Consider the following 17,968-nt stretch of genomic DNA (forward strand, 5'->3'; position numbering starts at 1 on the left):
AAACCAAGGACACTTGGGGCTAGTTTTTCTATTTGAGATGTGACTGCAAAAGTAAAAGTTAATATTTGTGTCTCTTTTATGCACAAGTTCCAAACTAGGTGAATTGCGTTTCTCTTCCTCCTTGATACCCTTTTATTTTAGTTCTCGCTTCATTCTTACAAACCAAAAATATAGTAAAGAAGAAACCAAGAATATTGTAAAGAACAAACCAAGGACACTTGGGGCTAGTTTTTCTATTTGAGATGTGACTGCAAAAGTAAAAGTTAATATTTGTGTATTTTATGCACAAGTTCCAAACTAGGTGAATTGCGTTTCTCTTCCTCCTTGATACCCTTTTATTTTAGTTCTCACTTCATTCTTACAAACCAAAAATATAGTAAAGAACTAACCAAGAATATTGTAAAGAACAATCCAAGGACACTTGGGGCTAGTTTTTCTATTTGAGATGTGACTGCAAAAGTAAAAGTTAATATTTGTGTCTTTTTTACGCACAAGTTCCAAACTAGGTGAATTGCGTTTCTCTTCCTCCTTGATACACTTTTATTTTAGTTCTCGCTTCATTCTTAAAAACCAAAAATATAGTAAAGAACAAACCAAGAATATTGTAAAGAACAAACCAAGGACACTTGGGGCTAGTTTTTCTATTTGAGGTGTGACTGCAAAAGTAAAAGTTAATATTTGTGTCTCTTTAATGCACAAGTTCCAAACTAGGTGAATTGCGTTTCTCTTCCTCCTTGATACCCTTTTATTTTAGTTCTCGCTTCATTCTTACAAACCAAAAATATAGTAAAAAAGAAACCAAGAATATTGTAAAGAACAAACCAAGGACACTTGGGGCTAGTTTTTCTATTTGAGATGTGACTGCAAAAGTAAAAGTTAATATTTGTGTCTCTTTAATGCACAAGTTCCAAACTCTAGGTTAATTGCGTTTCTCCTCATTCTTGATACCCTTTTTTTAGTTCTCGCTTCATTCTTACAAACCAAAAATATAGTAAAGAAGAAACCAAGAATATTGTAAAGAACAAACCAAGGACACTTGGGGCTAGTTTTTCTATTTGAGACGTGACTGCAAAAGTAAAAGTTAATATTTGTGTATTTTATGCACAAGTTCCAAACTAGGTGAATTGCGTTTCTCTTCCTCCTTGATACCCTTTTATTTTAGTTCTCACTTCATTCTCACAAACCAAAAATATAGTAAAGAAGAAACCAAGAATATTGTAAAGAACAAACCAAGGACACTTGGGGCTAGTTTTTCTATTTGAGATGTGACTGCAAAAGTAAAAGTTAATATTTGTGTCTTTTTTACGCACAAGTTCCAAACTAGGTGAATTGCGTTTCTCTTCCTCCTTGATACCCTTTTATTTTAGTTCTCGCTTCATTCTTACAAACCAAAAATATAGTAAAGAACAAACCAAGAATATTGTAAAGAACAAACCAAGGACACTTGGGACTAGTTTTTCTATTTGAGGTGTGACTGCAAAAGTAAAAGTTAATATTTGTGTCTCTTTAATGCACAAGTTCCAAACTAGGTGAATTGCGTTTCTCTTCCTCCTTGATACCCTTTTGTTTTAGTTCTCGCTTCATTCTTACAAACCAAAAATATAGTAAAAAAGAAACCAAGAATATTGTAAAGAACAAACCAAGGACACTTGGGGCTAGTTTTTCTATTTGAGATGTGACTGCAAATGTAAAAGTTAATATTTGTGTCTCTTTAATGCACAAGTTCCAAACTCTAGGCTAATTGCGTTTCTCCTCATTCTTGATACCCTTTTTTTAGTTCTCGCTTCATTCTTACAAACCAAAAATATAGTAAAGAAGAAACCAAGAATATTGTAAAGAACAAACCAAGGACACTTGGTGCTACTTTTTCTATTTGAGACGTGACTGCAAAAGTAAAAGTTAATATTTGTGTCTCTTTAATGCACAAGTTCCAAACTCTAGGTGAATTGCGTTTCTCCTCATTCTTGATACCCTTTTATTTTAGTTCTCACTTCATTCTTACAAACCAAAAATATAGTAAAGAAGAAACCAAGAATATTGTAAAGAACAAACCAAGGACACTTGGGGCTAGTTTTTCTATTTGAGATGTGACTGCAAAAGTAAAGGTTAATATTTGTGTCTCTTTTATGCACAAGTTCCAAACTCTAGGTGAATTGCGTTTCTCTTCATTATTGATACCTTTTTTTAGTTCTCGCTTCATTTTCATAAAAAGATGTTATTTAGACGATGACCGAGACCCATATTGAGGAAAAGGTTTTCGAAACAAAAATTGCAATACTCTCAACAGATTGTCTTTCACAACTAGCAAACGGACTTAACCCTAAAAAAATCATACCAACCGAATCAGGACACTTAAGGTAACTTCTCTTAAATTTTTCTATATTAAGTTTAATGGCTCTCTATCTCACTTCTTTTTTATGAGTGAGTGAACAGGAATGAACTAATTAAGAAAAGAAAAAAAATACTTGTTTCATCTTTACATACTTCGAATTGCGATTGGTAGCGAAATCAATGTATCTCGTAAAATAGAAGTAGCTTTGTTCTATTAAATTTGTTACCGTGTGCTGGTTAAATTTTTCTGTATGTTAAACATTATATGTAGCATCATGATAATTCAGATTAGAAACTCTAGAAAGTTACACTACCTGGCGTAAATCTGTTCTTCAATAGTAATTACTAAAGCAAATACCTAAATTTATTTGTGTAGAAAGTGGAAACACCGGTAAATAATGCTATTTACTAACCTTTACTTCTGCTTCGTTTATGAATAACCATTTGTAGATGTATTAATCAAAAATATGCAATTTATTTTGAGACTGTTTTGGAGGAAACAACTCCTGAAATTCAAGGAATCTTAGTGAAAATTACGCCATCATATTCAGGGTACCAGAGAATCATACTGTAGAAGTTTCAAGCTCATATGTGCAAAAATGTGGAATTTTGCTGTTTTTGACAGAAGACAGATCACGGATGTGGGTTTATTTATTTATTTTTTGTTTTCAGGGGTGATAGTAATGAAATAATAGTCCTAGAATATCGCGAGAGGATGCATTCGACTGGAAATTAAAAGTTTTAGTGCTCTATTTAAGTGACCATTTTTGACAACTGGGCCTTCTCCCACGCCCATTTTTATCCAAAGTTATCTGATCAAAATTTTGAGATAGCCATTTTTGTCAGTGTAGTTGAAATATCAAATAACTACGTCTTTAGGTGTGAAATGACCCCTCCCCCTCCCTAGTCTGAGGGGAGAGGCCTGTAAGTTATGAAATTAGCCCATTGTTTACGCATAGTATATGTTATTGGGAAGTATGCATGGGTTTAGGCAGCATCTTGTCTAGAGGAGGCAGTCGATTCTGTGATGGAGGACTGCTTATAAATGCTTCCCGAGGTCCTTTGAATATAGGTCTTTAGAAACTCCATTCTATATTTCGCTAAAACTCGGCCTTTAGCATTTTTCATGTTCTACTTTTCCTGCAATACTATAGTATAATAGACCCACTATCCTACTTCCAGTTTCCACAAAAAAAAAACATAAACACCATAAAAGCGATTTGACACAAATAACATTACGGTTAGATAACAGCTTCTTGTTCCAAGGATTCAATTCAAAAGTTTACAGTTGGGTAAAATTAAATATCAAGATTGTTATAGGGGAAACCGTCCCACGTTTAGCCAAAGCAAATAATCCCAATATAAAAACCTATGGGGACTTCTAGTGGATTACAATAGCTGTGCCAGATGGCAGTTTATATTTTTATAATGTCTGGCCTTGATTAATACTTTTACCAAAAATATTAGATAGGATCATGTTTTATAGTGGTTAAACCTGGAATTTTGTTCAATTTTTGTCTGAAGCCTTGCGCCTAATTACGATTACTAGAAAAGCCGTAAACTACTGTTGTATTCTCTTAGTATTTGCCTGCCTTTTGGCTTCTTCCGAGACGCGCCATCTTTACCGGGTTGCTGTTACTATTTTCTCCCGGCGAACTCCCACGTTCGGGCACAATACCCGGGGTAGGTTCGGCATGCCGTACCAAGGTGTCCGAAAGTGGGTTATGCTTGTAAAAGCTGTGCAAACAGGATATTTAAAGACTGAAAGCAAGCTAAAAACCCAAAACTTGATTAATTCTGGCGTTGTTTAATCCTGTCAGACCAGTAGGTGAACTGATGTTTTTTTCCTGTTAAATTTCATTCAAGATAAAATACTTAAAAGTAAAACAGATGAGTAAAGAAAGAAAGGCGGCTGGAATCCAGAAGAAGAAGAAAACAGCAGTTTTTTTTATCTTAATCGACAAAAAGTCAGTCAGATTCTCTGCAAGTGCCATGGGTGTCCCCAGAGGAACACTTGTAGTGCACTTGTCGCTCTTTATCCTAACGCCTTGCTCTTTATGCTAAAGTTTGGCTCTTGGTCACAACTCTACTTTTTAAAACAGTAAAAAATTTAGTGTAAAGAGCGAGGCGTTGAGGAGGGGACAGCCCTTTCATATACGGAATAATTCCTTTTCGTTTTAAGTTTTAATGTCGCTCCTTACTTTCAGTTAAAAAAAAAACTTGTTTTTGTTCTATTTAATCAAATAGGTCTCAGTTTTATGTTCGTATATATTTCCGCTATTTAACAATGGCCACAACGTGACGTACATTTACATTCTGAATTTGTTTTATTTCAGGCACTTTAATTTTACAGTTCATTTTATTCAAATTTCTTTTCCAATTTATTTTGGATTGTTCAAAATAAGCGACTAGGAAAACATAACCTTGAAATTGTAAAAGAGACTTTATCTATCACAACCATGGAATTTAATGCGATAGCACGTTCGTCAAGGTTCGCAAGCGTTTGATTTGATTCCACATTCAGGTTTCCTCTTCTTTCATATAGGAATTTCAAGCGAAAATGGCTTTTCTCAATTTTTCTAAGAGTAATTTGCTTGTTTATCGAAAAATAAAAATTATTCTTTCTCCCTTTTTTTCGTTTTTCTTTGGGTTTCTTCTTTTTTCTGCTTTTCATTCTGCCTCTTCTTTTTTCTTTTTTTTTCGATACTCTTCTTTAAACTACCAGTACTAGTTCAGGCATTATTTGTGATTGATACTCACTTAAAAAAGTCTTTTGTAATCAACCTTGTATTTGGGACTTTTGGGTACCCCCTCCCCCTAAACGATGATTTTTATAATTAGGAAAATAAACTTTCGATAGTAAAGTGGTTTAAAACTTAAATTTTTTAACATATTTGAACTTTAAATAATATCTTTTTATATTAATTTTACCTGTTTCATGGTAAATTTCAAAACTAGCGTTATACCAGCATTATTAATGGCGCTGCAAAGAGGTTTATAATTCAATTTCAGTTAAATATTTATAAAATAAAATGGTAGAATGTAGCAGATATTTCATATAGTTAATCTTTATTAATAAATTTTCCCTATGAAAAACTTAATTGTTTATAATTGGTCTGTTTTTATTTTATATATTTCATATGAATTTTTCTTAGACAACAATAATAAAAATAATTAGGCTGCTGTAACGAGAATAAAGTTTCTAATAAATGCAAATTGTTCCTACCATTTTAATCCTAAAGTAAGAAGCTACATTTTCCTTTTCGCTTTGGGTCAGGCTATTTAGTTAGGGGGGAAAATGAAGCAATTTTTCATTTAATTCTGACAGTTGATAATTGAAAAAAATTTGGGCCGAATTATATTGTTAAACGTATTGCGCTGAGCTGACACAACTATATCTCCGTGCAACAATGGAGGTTTTTGGGAGTTCAGGAGTAGCGTGGAATTAAATGGGAAGGTTAAACTTTCCTAGACATAGATTTTGCAGATGAATTTAGTGTCCTAGGTAAAAGTGTTAGCAAAATGAATGAATTTTTGGAGGTTTTCAGAGTTCAGGGGGTAAGAATAGGTTTGGAAATTTAATGATCAGGAGACCTAGTCGCTTAGACTAGGAATAAATGAAGCTGAAGAGCTGATGTTGGATAACGAGAAGATAGACGAAATGCATAGCTTCACTTACCTGGGTAGTATTATTGATAAAGATATTGGATGTAATGGAGAAGTCAAAAGTAGAATAGCCAAAGCCAATGGTGTTTTTCACAATAGATTAATTTAAAAACTTTTCCCACAAGACAAGTTTTTCAAAGAAAAGTAAAGAACTCTATTGAGCCAAGAATGAGCAAAAATTAAGTCAAACTATCTTCCAAGCTTGAAACCACCACATATCACTATCAATAGATAATTTAAACTCAAAACGAACAGGAATTACAATAAATAGCCAAGTCAGAATTAAAACGAGCAAAAATTAGCATGAGTAAGACTGATAACCCCTATGCCTTCCCAAGACCATAACACAATTTGCGCTTTACTGAAAAAACAACAATATAAATGACCTTGGAATGTCATATAAATTGACATTTCAAACGTATTTTGTTTTCAGCAAAGCGCAAATTGTGTTCTGGTCTTGAGAAGGTATAGAAGTTATCATCCTTACTTATGCTAATTTTTGCTCGTTCTAAGTTTGACTCGGATATTTATTGTAATTTCTGTTTGTGATAGTGACTTGTGGTAGTTTTACGCTTGGAAGATTATTTGACTTTATTTTTGCTCATTCTTGGCTTAAAGTAGCTCTTTACTTTTCTTTGAAAAACTTGTCTTGTGGAAACAGTTTTTCTAATTAATTTCTGTTCGTTTTTTATTGACATAGTCTTTTTAATGGAAAAAAGAGTATTGTATATCTTTTCAGTTTTCTTCTATAAGGATCCATAGTATGGTTGCTATTCGTATATTGGAGAAACTTTTTCAATAATTTTTAATCCTGACACAAACAGTATTTTTTAATTTAATTTAATATTAAATCGACCTGAAGTTGACCTGAAAAATAAAACTTAATATAATTCCCAAAAGATTCTATTTATGCTCTTTGACAACCTGGTTACGCTTACACTTTATTTATTTAAATTGTAAGAGCAGAAGTAATAGTAGTTACCCCCAGTCGTTCTCGATATATTGCTGAGGTGTCTTATTGACAACCATGTCTCCTGCCGGGCTTGGATCAGCGTAGAGAGTGATGACAGCTTCCTCCAACTGGTTTGATCAGTATCTAACGCTGGTACATCGTGGACATCGATGTTTGCCAACCTCAAGTATTTTGAAAGACTATTGGTCCATCGATGTTTCGGTCTGCCATGGGGTCGTTTCCAGCCGGCTTATGCGGGGTTACCACGATTTTCCCAGGTAGGTGTGATACCATTCTAAGGAGATGACCGTACCATCGTAGAGTGCGCTCCGCAGTTTGGATGGAAAACAGTGTTTGCTGCATTTTCTGTAGTCTGTAGTAACTTCTCGTTGTTGGTGAAGTTGAGCCATCTCAGGCCTTCTATCCTCCTTAGGCTTTTCGTCTGGAACACGTCTATGGTCTTGAGAGCTGTGATTGTGGCCGGCCAGGTTTCTGTTCGATAAAGAATTATAAACCCGACCAGGGCGTTGAAGATTCGCAGCTTTGTCTTTCAACTAATACTTGGTTTCCGCCATAGTTGGTGATTTAACCTTCCCACGGCAGCAGATGCCTTGGCTATTCTTGCTTGTAGTTCACGGAGAAGCGAGCCGTCAGCAGCAATGACAGAGCCCAAGTAAGTGAATTGGTGAACCATGTCGACAGTAGTTCTTTGGTCCAGGGCCACAGGGGGGTTGATGATGCTAGAAGATGGATCAACGACCATAATCTTGGTTTTGTCCCAGTTGTCCTCTAGTCCTACTTTCGCAGCTTCTTCTTGTAGGATGTGAAGTGCTTCCGCCAGTTGGTTCATGGATTCCGCCATGAGTGCCAGGTCGTCGGCAAAGTCAGCGACCGAGAAGATGCGATCGCCAAAGTTAAGTCCAAATCCCAAGCCTTGAGGTCGTCTTCACCATGACGTGGTCTTAGATGACGTTGAACAGTTCGGGCGCAACGCCACAACCTTGCCGAACCCCTGTACAAATTCGGAAGAACGGGCTTCAGCTGCTGTCGACTTGGACGTAGATCTCTGTTTCGTGATGGAAAAGCAAAATGGGCCAAATACATAATTGTTGGAGGGAGACATGCCTAATATCCATAAAGACATAGTTGCTGGACTGTTCTACTATGCTGAACAAAATGGTTGCTTGTCTTCGAATCTCTTGTTACTCTTAAAAAGGGCACCAGACACTCGTGCTATAACTTGACTGCAAGGGGAAGGACTTCCCCCTTGATATATTTAGTAAAAACATTTTAAACAAGTAAAAACAAAGTGAAAACATTTTAAATATATTTTGTTTTCAGTAAAGTGCAAATTATGTTCTAGTCTTGAGGAGGCATGGGGGTTATCAGCCCTAATGTTAATTTTTGCTGATTTTGAATTTGACTCGGTTATTTATTGTATGATTTAAATAAATAAAATACGTTTAAATTTTTTAACTTTAATAAATAAAAAATTATTAAAACTTTAAGGAATATATATCAGTGTATGTATACTAAACTGACAATCCAAAGCCTTTTTTTCAGTAAAGTGCAAATTATGTTCTGGTTTTGAAAAGGTATGGGGGTTGTCAAAGGCATAGACCTTTCCAGACCTTTCAACTACACTGAACAAAATCGCTAGCTCAAAATTTTGATTAGATGTGTTTTGTGAATTGATGGGTTTGTGGGGGGGGGGGTTGCCCTCTGATCGCTTTTGACTAATAAAAAGGGCACTATCCCTTTCAATTTTCAATCAAATGAGCCTTTTTCAGTTTCTGCGACAACAAATGGCCATCTCGAAACTTCTTTCATATGCATTATGGGAAAATACGAGGTTTGGAGGGATGGGGGTTATCCACCCTCCGGTCACTCCAAATCTTAAAAAGGGCGCTATAACTTCTGATTACCAATCAAACAAGACCCCTCCAAAGTTTATACGATCACCCTTTCTTTGTATACCTTATATGCCCCCAGGGCAGAACTTACCTTGCCCTGAGGGCTCTGAGGGGATTGTCATCCTCAAACACATAATTTTTGGTTGTTTTAATTACGTTGAAAGTAGTGGTTCCTCTCTGTTTTATGGAAGCCTCAAAAAGGGTGTATAAAGGGGGCTACTAGTCCCTCGAGACGTTATTACTCGCACCTGGGCCTTACGCAATACTATAGCGCACGTATAACGGTATAGTACACCTGTATGTTACGTAATAGGGAATGTTTTCTAAGAGACGCAGATGTTAATTACGTGCACCTGGGTCTTACGCAACACTATAGCGCACGTGTAACGGTATAGTACACCTGTATGTTACGTAATAGAGAATGTTTTCTAAGAGATGCAGATGTTAATTACTTAAAAACCTAAGGGTATGGAAAAACCTTCAGGGCCCCGCTAAATCAGGGTTTCTTTGGTTGTTACGTCATAGGGTTTGGGATGTTACATAATAAAGAGTGTTTTTTCTCTTAAAACCTACGATTGCCTGGAAAAATCTTTCAGGGCCTGCTAGTGGGGACCCTTAAGACGCAGGGCCCTACCGAGTAATTCCACTGGGCTCCTAGCAACCTTTTTCACCGGGGGCCCTAACCTAACCCAGCAACCTTTTCTAATTGGACCTCTAGGAGTCAATTTAAGCGGGGGAGGGCTAGCATCCAATTTTAACGGGCGCCCTTGCAACCAATTCCAACGGAGGACCCTAGTATTCAATTCCAACGGGGCTCTAGCATCCAATTCCATCGGGGCCCTCCTAGCAACCAATTTCACCGACAAGACATTTTTCAAGTTGTTTTAAGACATTTCAAGACGTATTTTTTCTAAGACATTTTTGAAAAATTCTTCGGTTGCTATGTAATAAGGGAATGTTCACTTATCTTAAGTTTGACACAATCTCGCGTGACATGCTAGACTTCAGGGGCCTGTGGGGGATCTCTGCTTGTACTTGAAGAGGGCGCACACATGGGTTGTTACTTAATGACAATACTCACGACGTGTGTATTAAGTGTGTTTCTACTTAATACTTTTAGGGTTTTCACTTTCTTTCAAGACGTTTTTTTCTGGGAACCTGTATAATCTAAAGATTTTGTCCGATTTAGGATTCAAAAGAGATTTCCCCTCATTGGAAAGGAGTACTAGACAGGTGGTCTATGAAAGCTTTTCTAATATTATTATTCTTGGAATGTGTGATAACCTATTGCACGCTAGGAGAATCTCCTATCCCGCTTACTAGAACCATTAAATGGTTCGCTTGCTTCCATCACTTTCCACATGAGAGCGCAAGCATCCTAATACTATTAATTTTTGCTCTATTAGATGCATCTGCCTGTTACAGCGTTATTAATTTTCTAACGGGACCTAGACAGGTTAAGTAAGCTAATGAATCAGTTACATCGCATTGGCCATGTATATTTTATTTTGCTAATGATTACGTATTGAAGATTCATTTTGGAATAAGAAATCTAAGGACGCAGACTTTTGTACATACAAATTTATTAATAAGAATATGTTATAAATTCTTGAAATCACAGAAAAAGAAATTGAAACTCAACAAACGGAAAAACGAAACGTCGTAAAACCTGATATAGGATAAAATATAAGCAAAAAGAACCATGAATTCAAGAAAGGTGTGAACCCTAGCAAGCAATTTCAAGGGGCAGAGGTTTGTTATAAGGGTAAATTTCAGCCATATTAAGAGATATTTTTGAGAGGTCTTAATGAAAATGCATCGTTTCTGTTGCTTTGTTAGACGAACCTGAATGAAAAAAGAGACACATTTTTGGAGTTATTTATTTCTGGGGGAGGTTTTCATGAAAATTCCACGTTGATTTGTGCCAAGACTATGCATATTCATGCCACTGTGACAACATGTGGTTAGCCCACCCTAGCAACCAAGTCCAAGGAGGCTGTTATTAGAGGTAAATTTAAGCCATATTAAAAGATATTTCTGAGAGGTCTTAATAAAGAATGCATCGTTTCTATTACTCTATTAGACGCATCTGCAAGAAAAAAAAGACATTTTGCAGTTGGTCATTTCTGGGAGGTTTTCATGAAAATGTCATGTTGCTTTGAGCCAAGACTATTCATATTCACGCCACTGTGACAATATGTGGAGGGCCAACCCTAGCAACCAATTCCAGGGGGTTGTTATGAGGGGTAAATTTAAGCCATATTAAGAGATATATCTGAGAGAGGTCTTAATAAAAATGCATCGTTTCTATTGCTCTATTAGACGCATCTGCAACAAAAAAAGAGCCTTTTTTGCATCTGGTTATTTCTGACAGGTTATAATGGAAATGCCGCGTTTCTTTGAGCCAAGACTATGCATAATAACGCCATCGTGACACTATGTGGCTCGCCCACCCCATCAAGAAATTCCAGAGGGAGGGGGAGGGTTGTTATTAGAGGCAAATTTAAGCTATATTAAGAGGTATTTATGAGAGGTCTTAATGAAAATGCCTTGTTTCTATTGTTCTGTCAGATGCGCCTGCCTCTTAAAATCCATTAGTTTAAATCTTGATATTATCATAATCATTTTTTGAAAAATGAAACACGCAAACGAAGAAAGAAGGGACACATTTTAACATTCGTTTATTTTTTAGAGCTTTCAATGAAAATGCCCCTCCCCCCGTTTCTTTGACAGTGTTATATTTCAGTCAGTCATTAAAAATATCTGTTTATACTAGAGTCAATCCTTTAAACTTAATGAAAAATACTCAATAACGCTTCTTCTGATGACTACTGGCAATCAAGGTCGGTGTGGCACTATCAACCAACTCGATGACACCCTCTGGTGCACATTATCACACCTAAAGGTTTTTCAACCTTTTTCCCACAAAAAAATAACGTTGTAAACTAAAAATGACTATTTTTTATTTGAATAGCCGAAACTTGTGATTTCATTGTTAGATTGCGATGATCCATGATAATTCCTGGCCTGTGATATTCAATGCCTGACAGACGGTTCCCTCTGGCAAGCATTAATACACATATGGAATTCATCGAGCATTTCCTGAAAAATATCCGTTTACACTAGAATCGATCCTTTAAACTTAATGAAAAATTTCCTATAACGTTTGTTCTGATGACCTCTGGCAATTGAGGTCAGTGCGGCACAATCTTCCAACGCGATGACGCCCTCTGGTACACATTATCATACCTAAGGGTTCTTCAACGTTTTTCCCCTAAAAACAAATAACTTTATAAAGTAAAAATAACCATTGTTTATATTTGAATAGCGGAAACTCGTCATTTCAACATTAGATTTCAATGCTCCATGTCAATTCCCAGGCTCTGACACTCAATGGCTGACACAAGGCACCCTCTGGCAAGTATTTTGACACATGTGTAATTTTTTGGGTATTTCCCTGCAAAATATGCGTTTACTCTAGAATCGATTGTTTAAACTTAAAGGCAAATCCCCAGTAGCGTTTTTTTATAACATTTGGCAAATGAGATCAGCGTTGCATACAATAGGCTGACATCTGGCACCCTCTGATGTGCATTGTCACACCTAAAGCATTTTCAGATACATTATATATGTATATGTATTATATATATGTATCTATATATATATATATGTATATATATATATATATATATATATATATATTTATTTATTTATATATATGTACATATATATACATATATATTTATTTATTTATATATATGGACATATATATATATATATATATATATATATATATATATATATATATATATATATATATATATATATATATATATATTTATATATATATAATGAAAAAAGAAATCACCAATGCAACAGCACAACACATAAAAAAAAAGACAGAAGGAAAAAAGGAAGACTGTTTTCTTACATTAGTGATTAATATAGATCAGCACTTTAATGAGGCCTTAACCCTACTCATCCATACAATCACATAGGTCAAATAGCATAGCCATACACAATCAACCATAAAGAATAGTCCTTGGACAGGCAGTCGTGTCGTCAGTAAGTATAAGTCGTCATTTACCAATCATTAGAAAAAACTCGTTGTATGTTGTTTTTTCATTGTATCTTGATTTTTTGTCGTAAAACATGTTAAATGTTTTTTGCTCATTAAACTTGTTGCATGCTGTGTTTTTGCTTATGAAGCATAATGTATCTTTATTTTTAATGTATGTTGATAATAATGTAAAATAATTTATACGACATAATGTATGTTGATTTTTTTCATGAAATGTAATGTATTTGGGCTCAGCAAGTGTGCCTGCACGTTTTCTTAACCCAAATGAACCTAGCTTAAAACCAGTTGACAAATGTTTTTTTTATATTTTGTGATAATGATTTTGTGTTTGTTTCGAATTGTTTTGGATTATATTTTCGAAAAAGAGAGGAAACAACCCACTAAAACTCATTGAATACTAATGAAAATTACTCAATCAGATTCAACATGTCAGAGAACCCTACTTTAGATGTTTCAAGCTCCCATCTACAAAACTCTGGAATTTTGTTGCTTTTTTCGATGAAAACACATACAGACTGTAGAAATTCAAGCTTTGTAGATTGATGAAAGTGAGAGAAAGAGGGGGTGAAATGACATTCCCCATCCGACCTAGTGTAATCCAACCTACCATCATTCGCTATTGTTTATAGCGCGATTTCGAAAATAAATGTCTGATTTTTCAAAAAGAGAGGAAACAGCCCAGAAAATCTAAGAATCTCAATGGAAATTACATCATCACATTCAGCGTGTCAGAGAATTCTACTGTAGATGTTTCAAGCTGTTATCTAAAAAATGTGGACTTTTGTTGCTTTGTTTTCGGTAAAAATACATAAGAAATGAAGAAATGCAACTGGGAAAGATTGATGAAAATGAGAGAAAGAGTGGGTGTAAAGACATGCCATGCCTAACCTAGTGTAATCTAACCCATAATCAATCCCTAAGGTTGATAAGGCAATTTCTAAAAATTGCCTGATTGTCGAAAAAGAGAGGAGAGATCCCCTAAAAGTAAAAGAATAACAATGAAAATTACATCATCAGATTCACCGTATCAGAGAACCCTACTGTAGATGATCCAGGCTACTATCTACACAAATGTGGAATTGTGTTGCTTGTTTCAATGAAAATACATAAGAAATGAAGAAATTAAACCTGGGAACGGGGTGAAAGGGGTGAAAGACACACTCCACCTAACCTAGTGTAACCTAATCTATCATCAGTCCCTAATGTTGATATGGTAATTTTGAAAAATTGCCTGATTTTCGTAAAAGAGAGTAAACATCCCCCTAAAAGTCAAAGAACCTTAATGAAAATTACATCATCAGATTCAACGTACAAGAGAATCCTACTGTTGATATTCCAAGCTCCTATCTACAAAAATCTGGATTTTTTTTACTTTCTTCGGTAAGAATACTTAAGAAATGAAGAAATTCATTGAAGAAAATTCTGTGAAGAGTGTTAAATATGAGAGGAGAGTGTGAAGACATGCCCCACCCAACCCTATGTAGCCTAACCAATCATCAATCCCTACTGTTGATATAGTAATTTCGAACAATTGTCTGATTTTCGAAAAGAGAGGAAATGCCCCCTGGAAGTCAAAGAATCTCAATGAAATTTACATCATTAGATTCACTGTATCAGAAAACCCTACTGAAGATGTTTTAACCTCCTATCTACAAAAATGTGGAATTTTTGTAGCTTTTCTCGATGAAACTTCGTGATAAAAAATCAGCGCGTAACAAGTTCCATGAACAAAACTGCTGAAGAGGAGGGAAAATCAACCTACAAGTTTTATGAAGTAGAAAATCGAAATACAACAAGTTTCATGAAGAAATTAAAATATAAGATCTTAAATTATATACGATCGAAGACATAATTCAACATAGGTTACATTTCTTGCCGAAATAATCCAGATGCAAAATGTTTTACGAATAAAAATTCAACATGCAACATGTTTCACGAAGAAAAGAACAACTTACAAGTTTCACGAGCAAAAAAATCAACATAAAACCTGTTTCGCGAAGAAAAAGAAAATCAACATGCAGCAAGGTTCATGAAGAAAAAATTAAGGTACAATAATTTTTATAATGATAAAACCAACGTACAAGAAACTTCACGAAGAAAACAAAATTAACATACAAGAAATTTCATGAGAAAAAAAAAATCAATATAAAACAAGTTTCATCAAGAAAAATACAACAGGTTTTTCCAATAATAAAATTAGAATACAACAAGTTTCACGAAAAAAAATGAACCTACAGTAAGTTTGACGAAGAAAAAATCAATATACAATATGTATATTATCAGCATGCGATAAGTTTCCCGTACAAAAAAAAACGTACATGAAACATGTCTCACAAAGAAAAATATCACCATATTTCACAAAGAAATATAACAAAGGAAAAACCGACGTACAACTAGTTTCAAAAAGAAAAAAGCTGAAAATACGATAAATTTCGCGAGGAAAAAATTAACATGCAATATGTTTCACGAATAAAGGATTAGCATGCAACCAAGTTTCACGAACCAAAAAAAAGCAACAGGCGTCATTTTTCACCAACCAAAAAAATTAAACTAGATTATATTTCACGAAAAAAAATCACTTAGAGTGTACTCCTAGAATAATAACATTAGAAAATTTTTTATAGTCCGCCTGTCTAGTGCTCCATTCCATTGAGGGGAAGTCTTTTTCGAATCCTAATGAGGACAAGAATCTTTAGATTATAAAGGTTCTCTGAAAAAAGTCTTGAAAGAAAGTGAAATCTCTTAAAGTGTTATGTAACAACCCACGTGTGCATTGTCATTAAGTAACACCCCATGTATGCGCCCTCCTCAGTTACAAGCGGGCAGTCGCCACGGGCCCAGTATAGCATGTCAAGTGAGAGTGCGTCATCCTTAACATAAGTGAACATTCCCCTATTACATAACACCCAAAACCGTCTTGAAATGTCCTGAAACGTTTTGAAAAATGTCTTGTCGGTGAAATTAGTTCCTAGGTGAGCCCCCGATGAAATTGGATCCTAGTGCTCCTTTGGGATTGGTTGCCCTGGCCCCCGTCGGAATTGCCTGCTAGGGTCCCTAGCGAAATTGGCTGCTAAGGTCCCCCGTTGGAATTGGTTGCTAGGGTCCCCCTTTTGAATTGGTTGGTAGTGCTCTTTTTGGAATTGGATGCTATTCTCCCCCTTGCTTGAATTGACTGCTAGGACCCCCTATGGAAACTGTTGCTTAGTCTGGGCTAGGGCCCCCCAGATAGGTTAGTCTTCCTTTAGAAAAGGTTGCTAGGGGCCCATTGGAATTGCTCACTAGGGCCTGACGTCTTGAAGGTCCCCCAATAGCAGGCCCTGAAGGTTTTTTCCTGGCCCTCGTAAGTTTTTAAAGAAAAAAAAACACTCTCTATTGTGTAACACCCCGAACCCTATTATGTAACAATGAAAGAAAACCTGATTTCGTGGGGCCCCTGAAGGTTTTTTCGTACACCCTTAGGTTTTCAAGTAATTAACATCTGGATCTCTTAGAAAATATTCCCTACTACGTAACATAGAGGTGTACTATACCATTACAGGTTCGCTATAGCATTGTGTAAGACCCAGTTGTGCGTAATTACGTCTTGGGGGACTAGTAGCTTCATTTTTACTCCCCCTAGGAGGCTTCCAGAAAGCAGAGAGGCATCACTACGGTTGAACAAATTTGCTATCACGAAATATTGATTAGATGTGTTTGGGGAAATGGTGGGCGAGGGGGGGTAGTTGCCCTCCAATCATTTTCGACTATTAGAAAAGGGCACTGGCCCTTTTAATTTCCAATCAAATGAGCTCTTCTCGAAGTTTCTACGACAACAAATAGCCATCTCAAAATTTCTATCTGATACATTTCGGGAAAATACGAGGTATGGTGGGAGTGGGTATCCACCCTCTGATCACTCTGAGTCTTAAAAGGGCACAAGAACTTCTGATTACAAATCCAATGAGCGCCTTACGAAGTTTATACTATCCCCCTTTCTATGTATACCTTATATTCCCCTAAGAGCTAGCTTACAACTCTTGCCCTGAAGGCTGTGGGGGTTTCGCCATACTCAAATACATAATTTCCGGACCTTTCAATTACGTTCAACAAAATGCCTATCTCAAAATTTTTATTGAAGGTGTTCTGGGAAATAGTGGTTGAGGGGTGGGGGCCAGGTTTAGTTGCCCTCCAATCACTTTCGACTATTAAAAAGAGCTCTGGCCCTTTCAATTTCCTATCGAATGAGCCCTTTTTGAAGTTTCTAGGACAATAAATGGCCATCTCCAAATTGAAATCAGACACATTTTGGGAAAATCCGAGGTGTGTGTGTGTGGGGGGGTAGTATACCTTATAGCCCCCCAGAGCATAACTTACATCCCTTGCCCTGAGGGTTGTGGGGGGTGGTCGTCCTCAAAGACATAATTTCTGGACCTTTCAATTACGTTGAACAAAATGGCTATCAAAAAAATTGGATTGGATGCGTTCGGAGAAATGGTGGGCGAGGGAGGGGGGATTAGTTGCCCTCCAATCACTTTTGACTTTTAGAAAGAGCACTAGCCTTTTCAATTTCCAGTCGAATGAGCTCTTTTTGAAGTTTCTATGCCAACAAATGCCAATCTCAGAATTTTTATTAGACGCATTTCTGGGAAATACGAGGTGTGTGTGTGTGAGGAGGGGGTCACCCTCTGATCTCTCTGAATCTTAAAAAAGGCACTTGAACATCTGATTAACAATAAAATGACCCCATTCCGGAGTATTTACGATCACCCTTTCTATATATATATATATATATATATATATATATATATATATATATATATATATATATATATATATATATATATATATATATATATATATATATATTATTTTACTTCATTCAGGTTTTTCGCAAAGAGTTAATATTTGTGATTTGGTAAAATTTATCACATTTAGTTTACCTACTGCTGCTAAACAGAGGAATATATTAACAGGGTAAGCTTGTTTTGGTGATACTTGGTTGTTCTACATTTGTTAGTTTCTTTTTATAGGCATATAATTTTGGGG

At 35.8% G+C, this 17,968-nt stretch overlaps 1 protein-coding gene across 1 annotated transcript in view; it reads left to right on the forward strand.

Annotated features, from left to right (window-relative positions):
* LOC136027038 (myeloid differentiation primary response protein MyD88-B-like) overlaps nt 1-17,968 on the forward strand; it is a 97,515-nt gene that overhangs the window by 29,019 nt on the left and 50,528 nt on the right. The window contains exon 2 of the mRNA XM_065703957.1: nt 2,189-2,357. Coding sequence (XP_065560029.1) covers nt 2,227-2,357 — 131 coding nt within the window. The 5' untranslated portion in view covers nt 2,189-2,226. The remainder of the gene's footprint in view (nt 1-2,188; nt 2,358-17,968) is intronic.

The sequence above is a fragment of the Artemia franciscana genome, chromosome 5, assembly GCF_032884065.1.
Source record: "Artemia franciscana chromosome 5, ASM3288406v1, whole genome shotgun sequence".
NCBI classification, from domain to species: Eukaryota; Metazoa; Arthropoda; class Branchiopoda; order Anostraca; family Artemiidae; genus Artemia; species Artemia franciscana.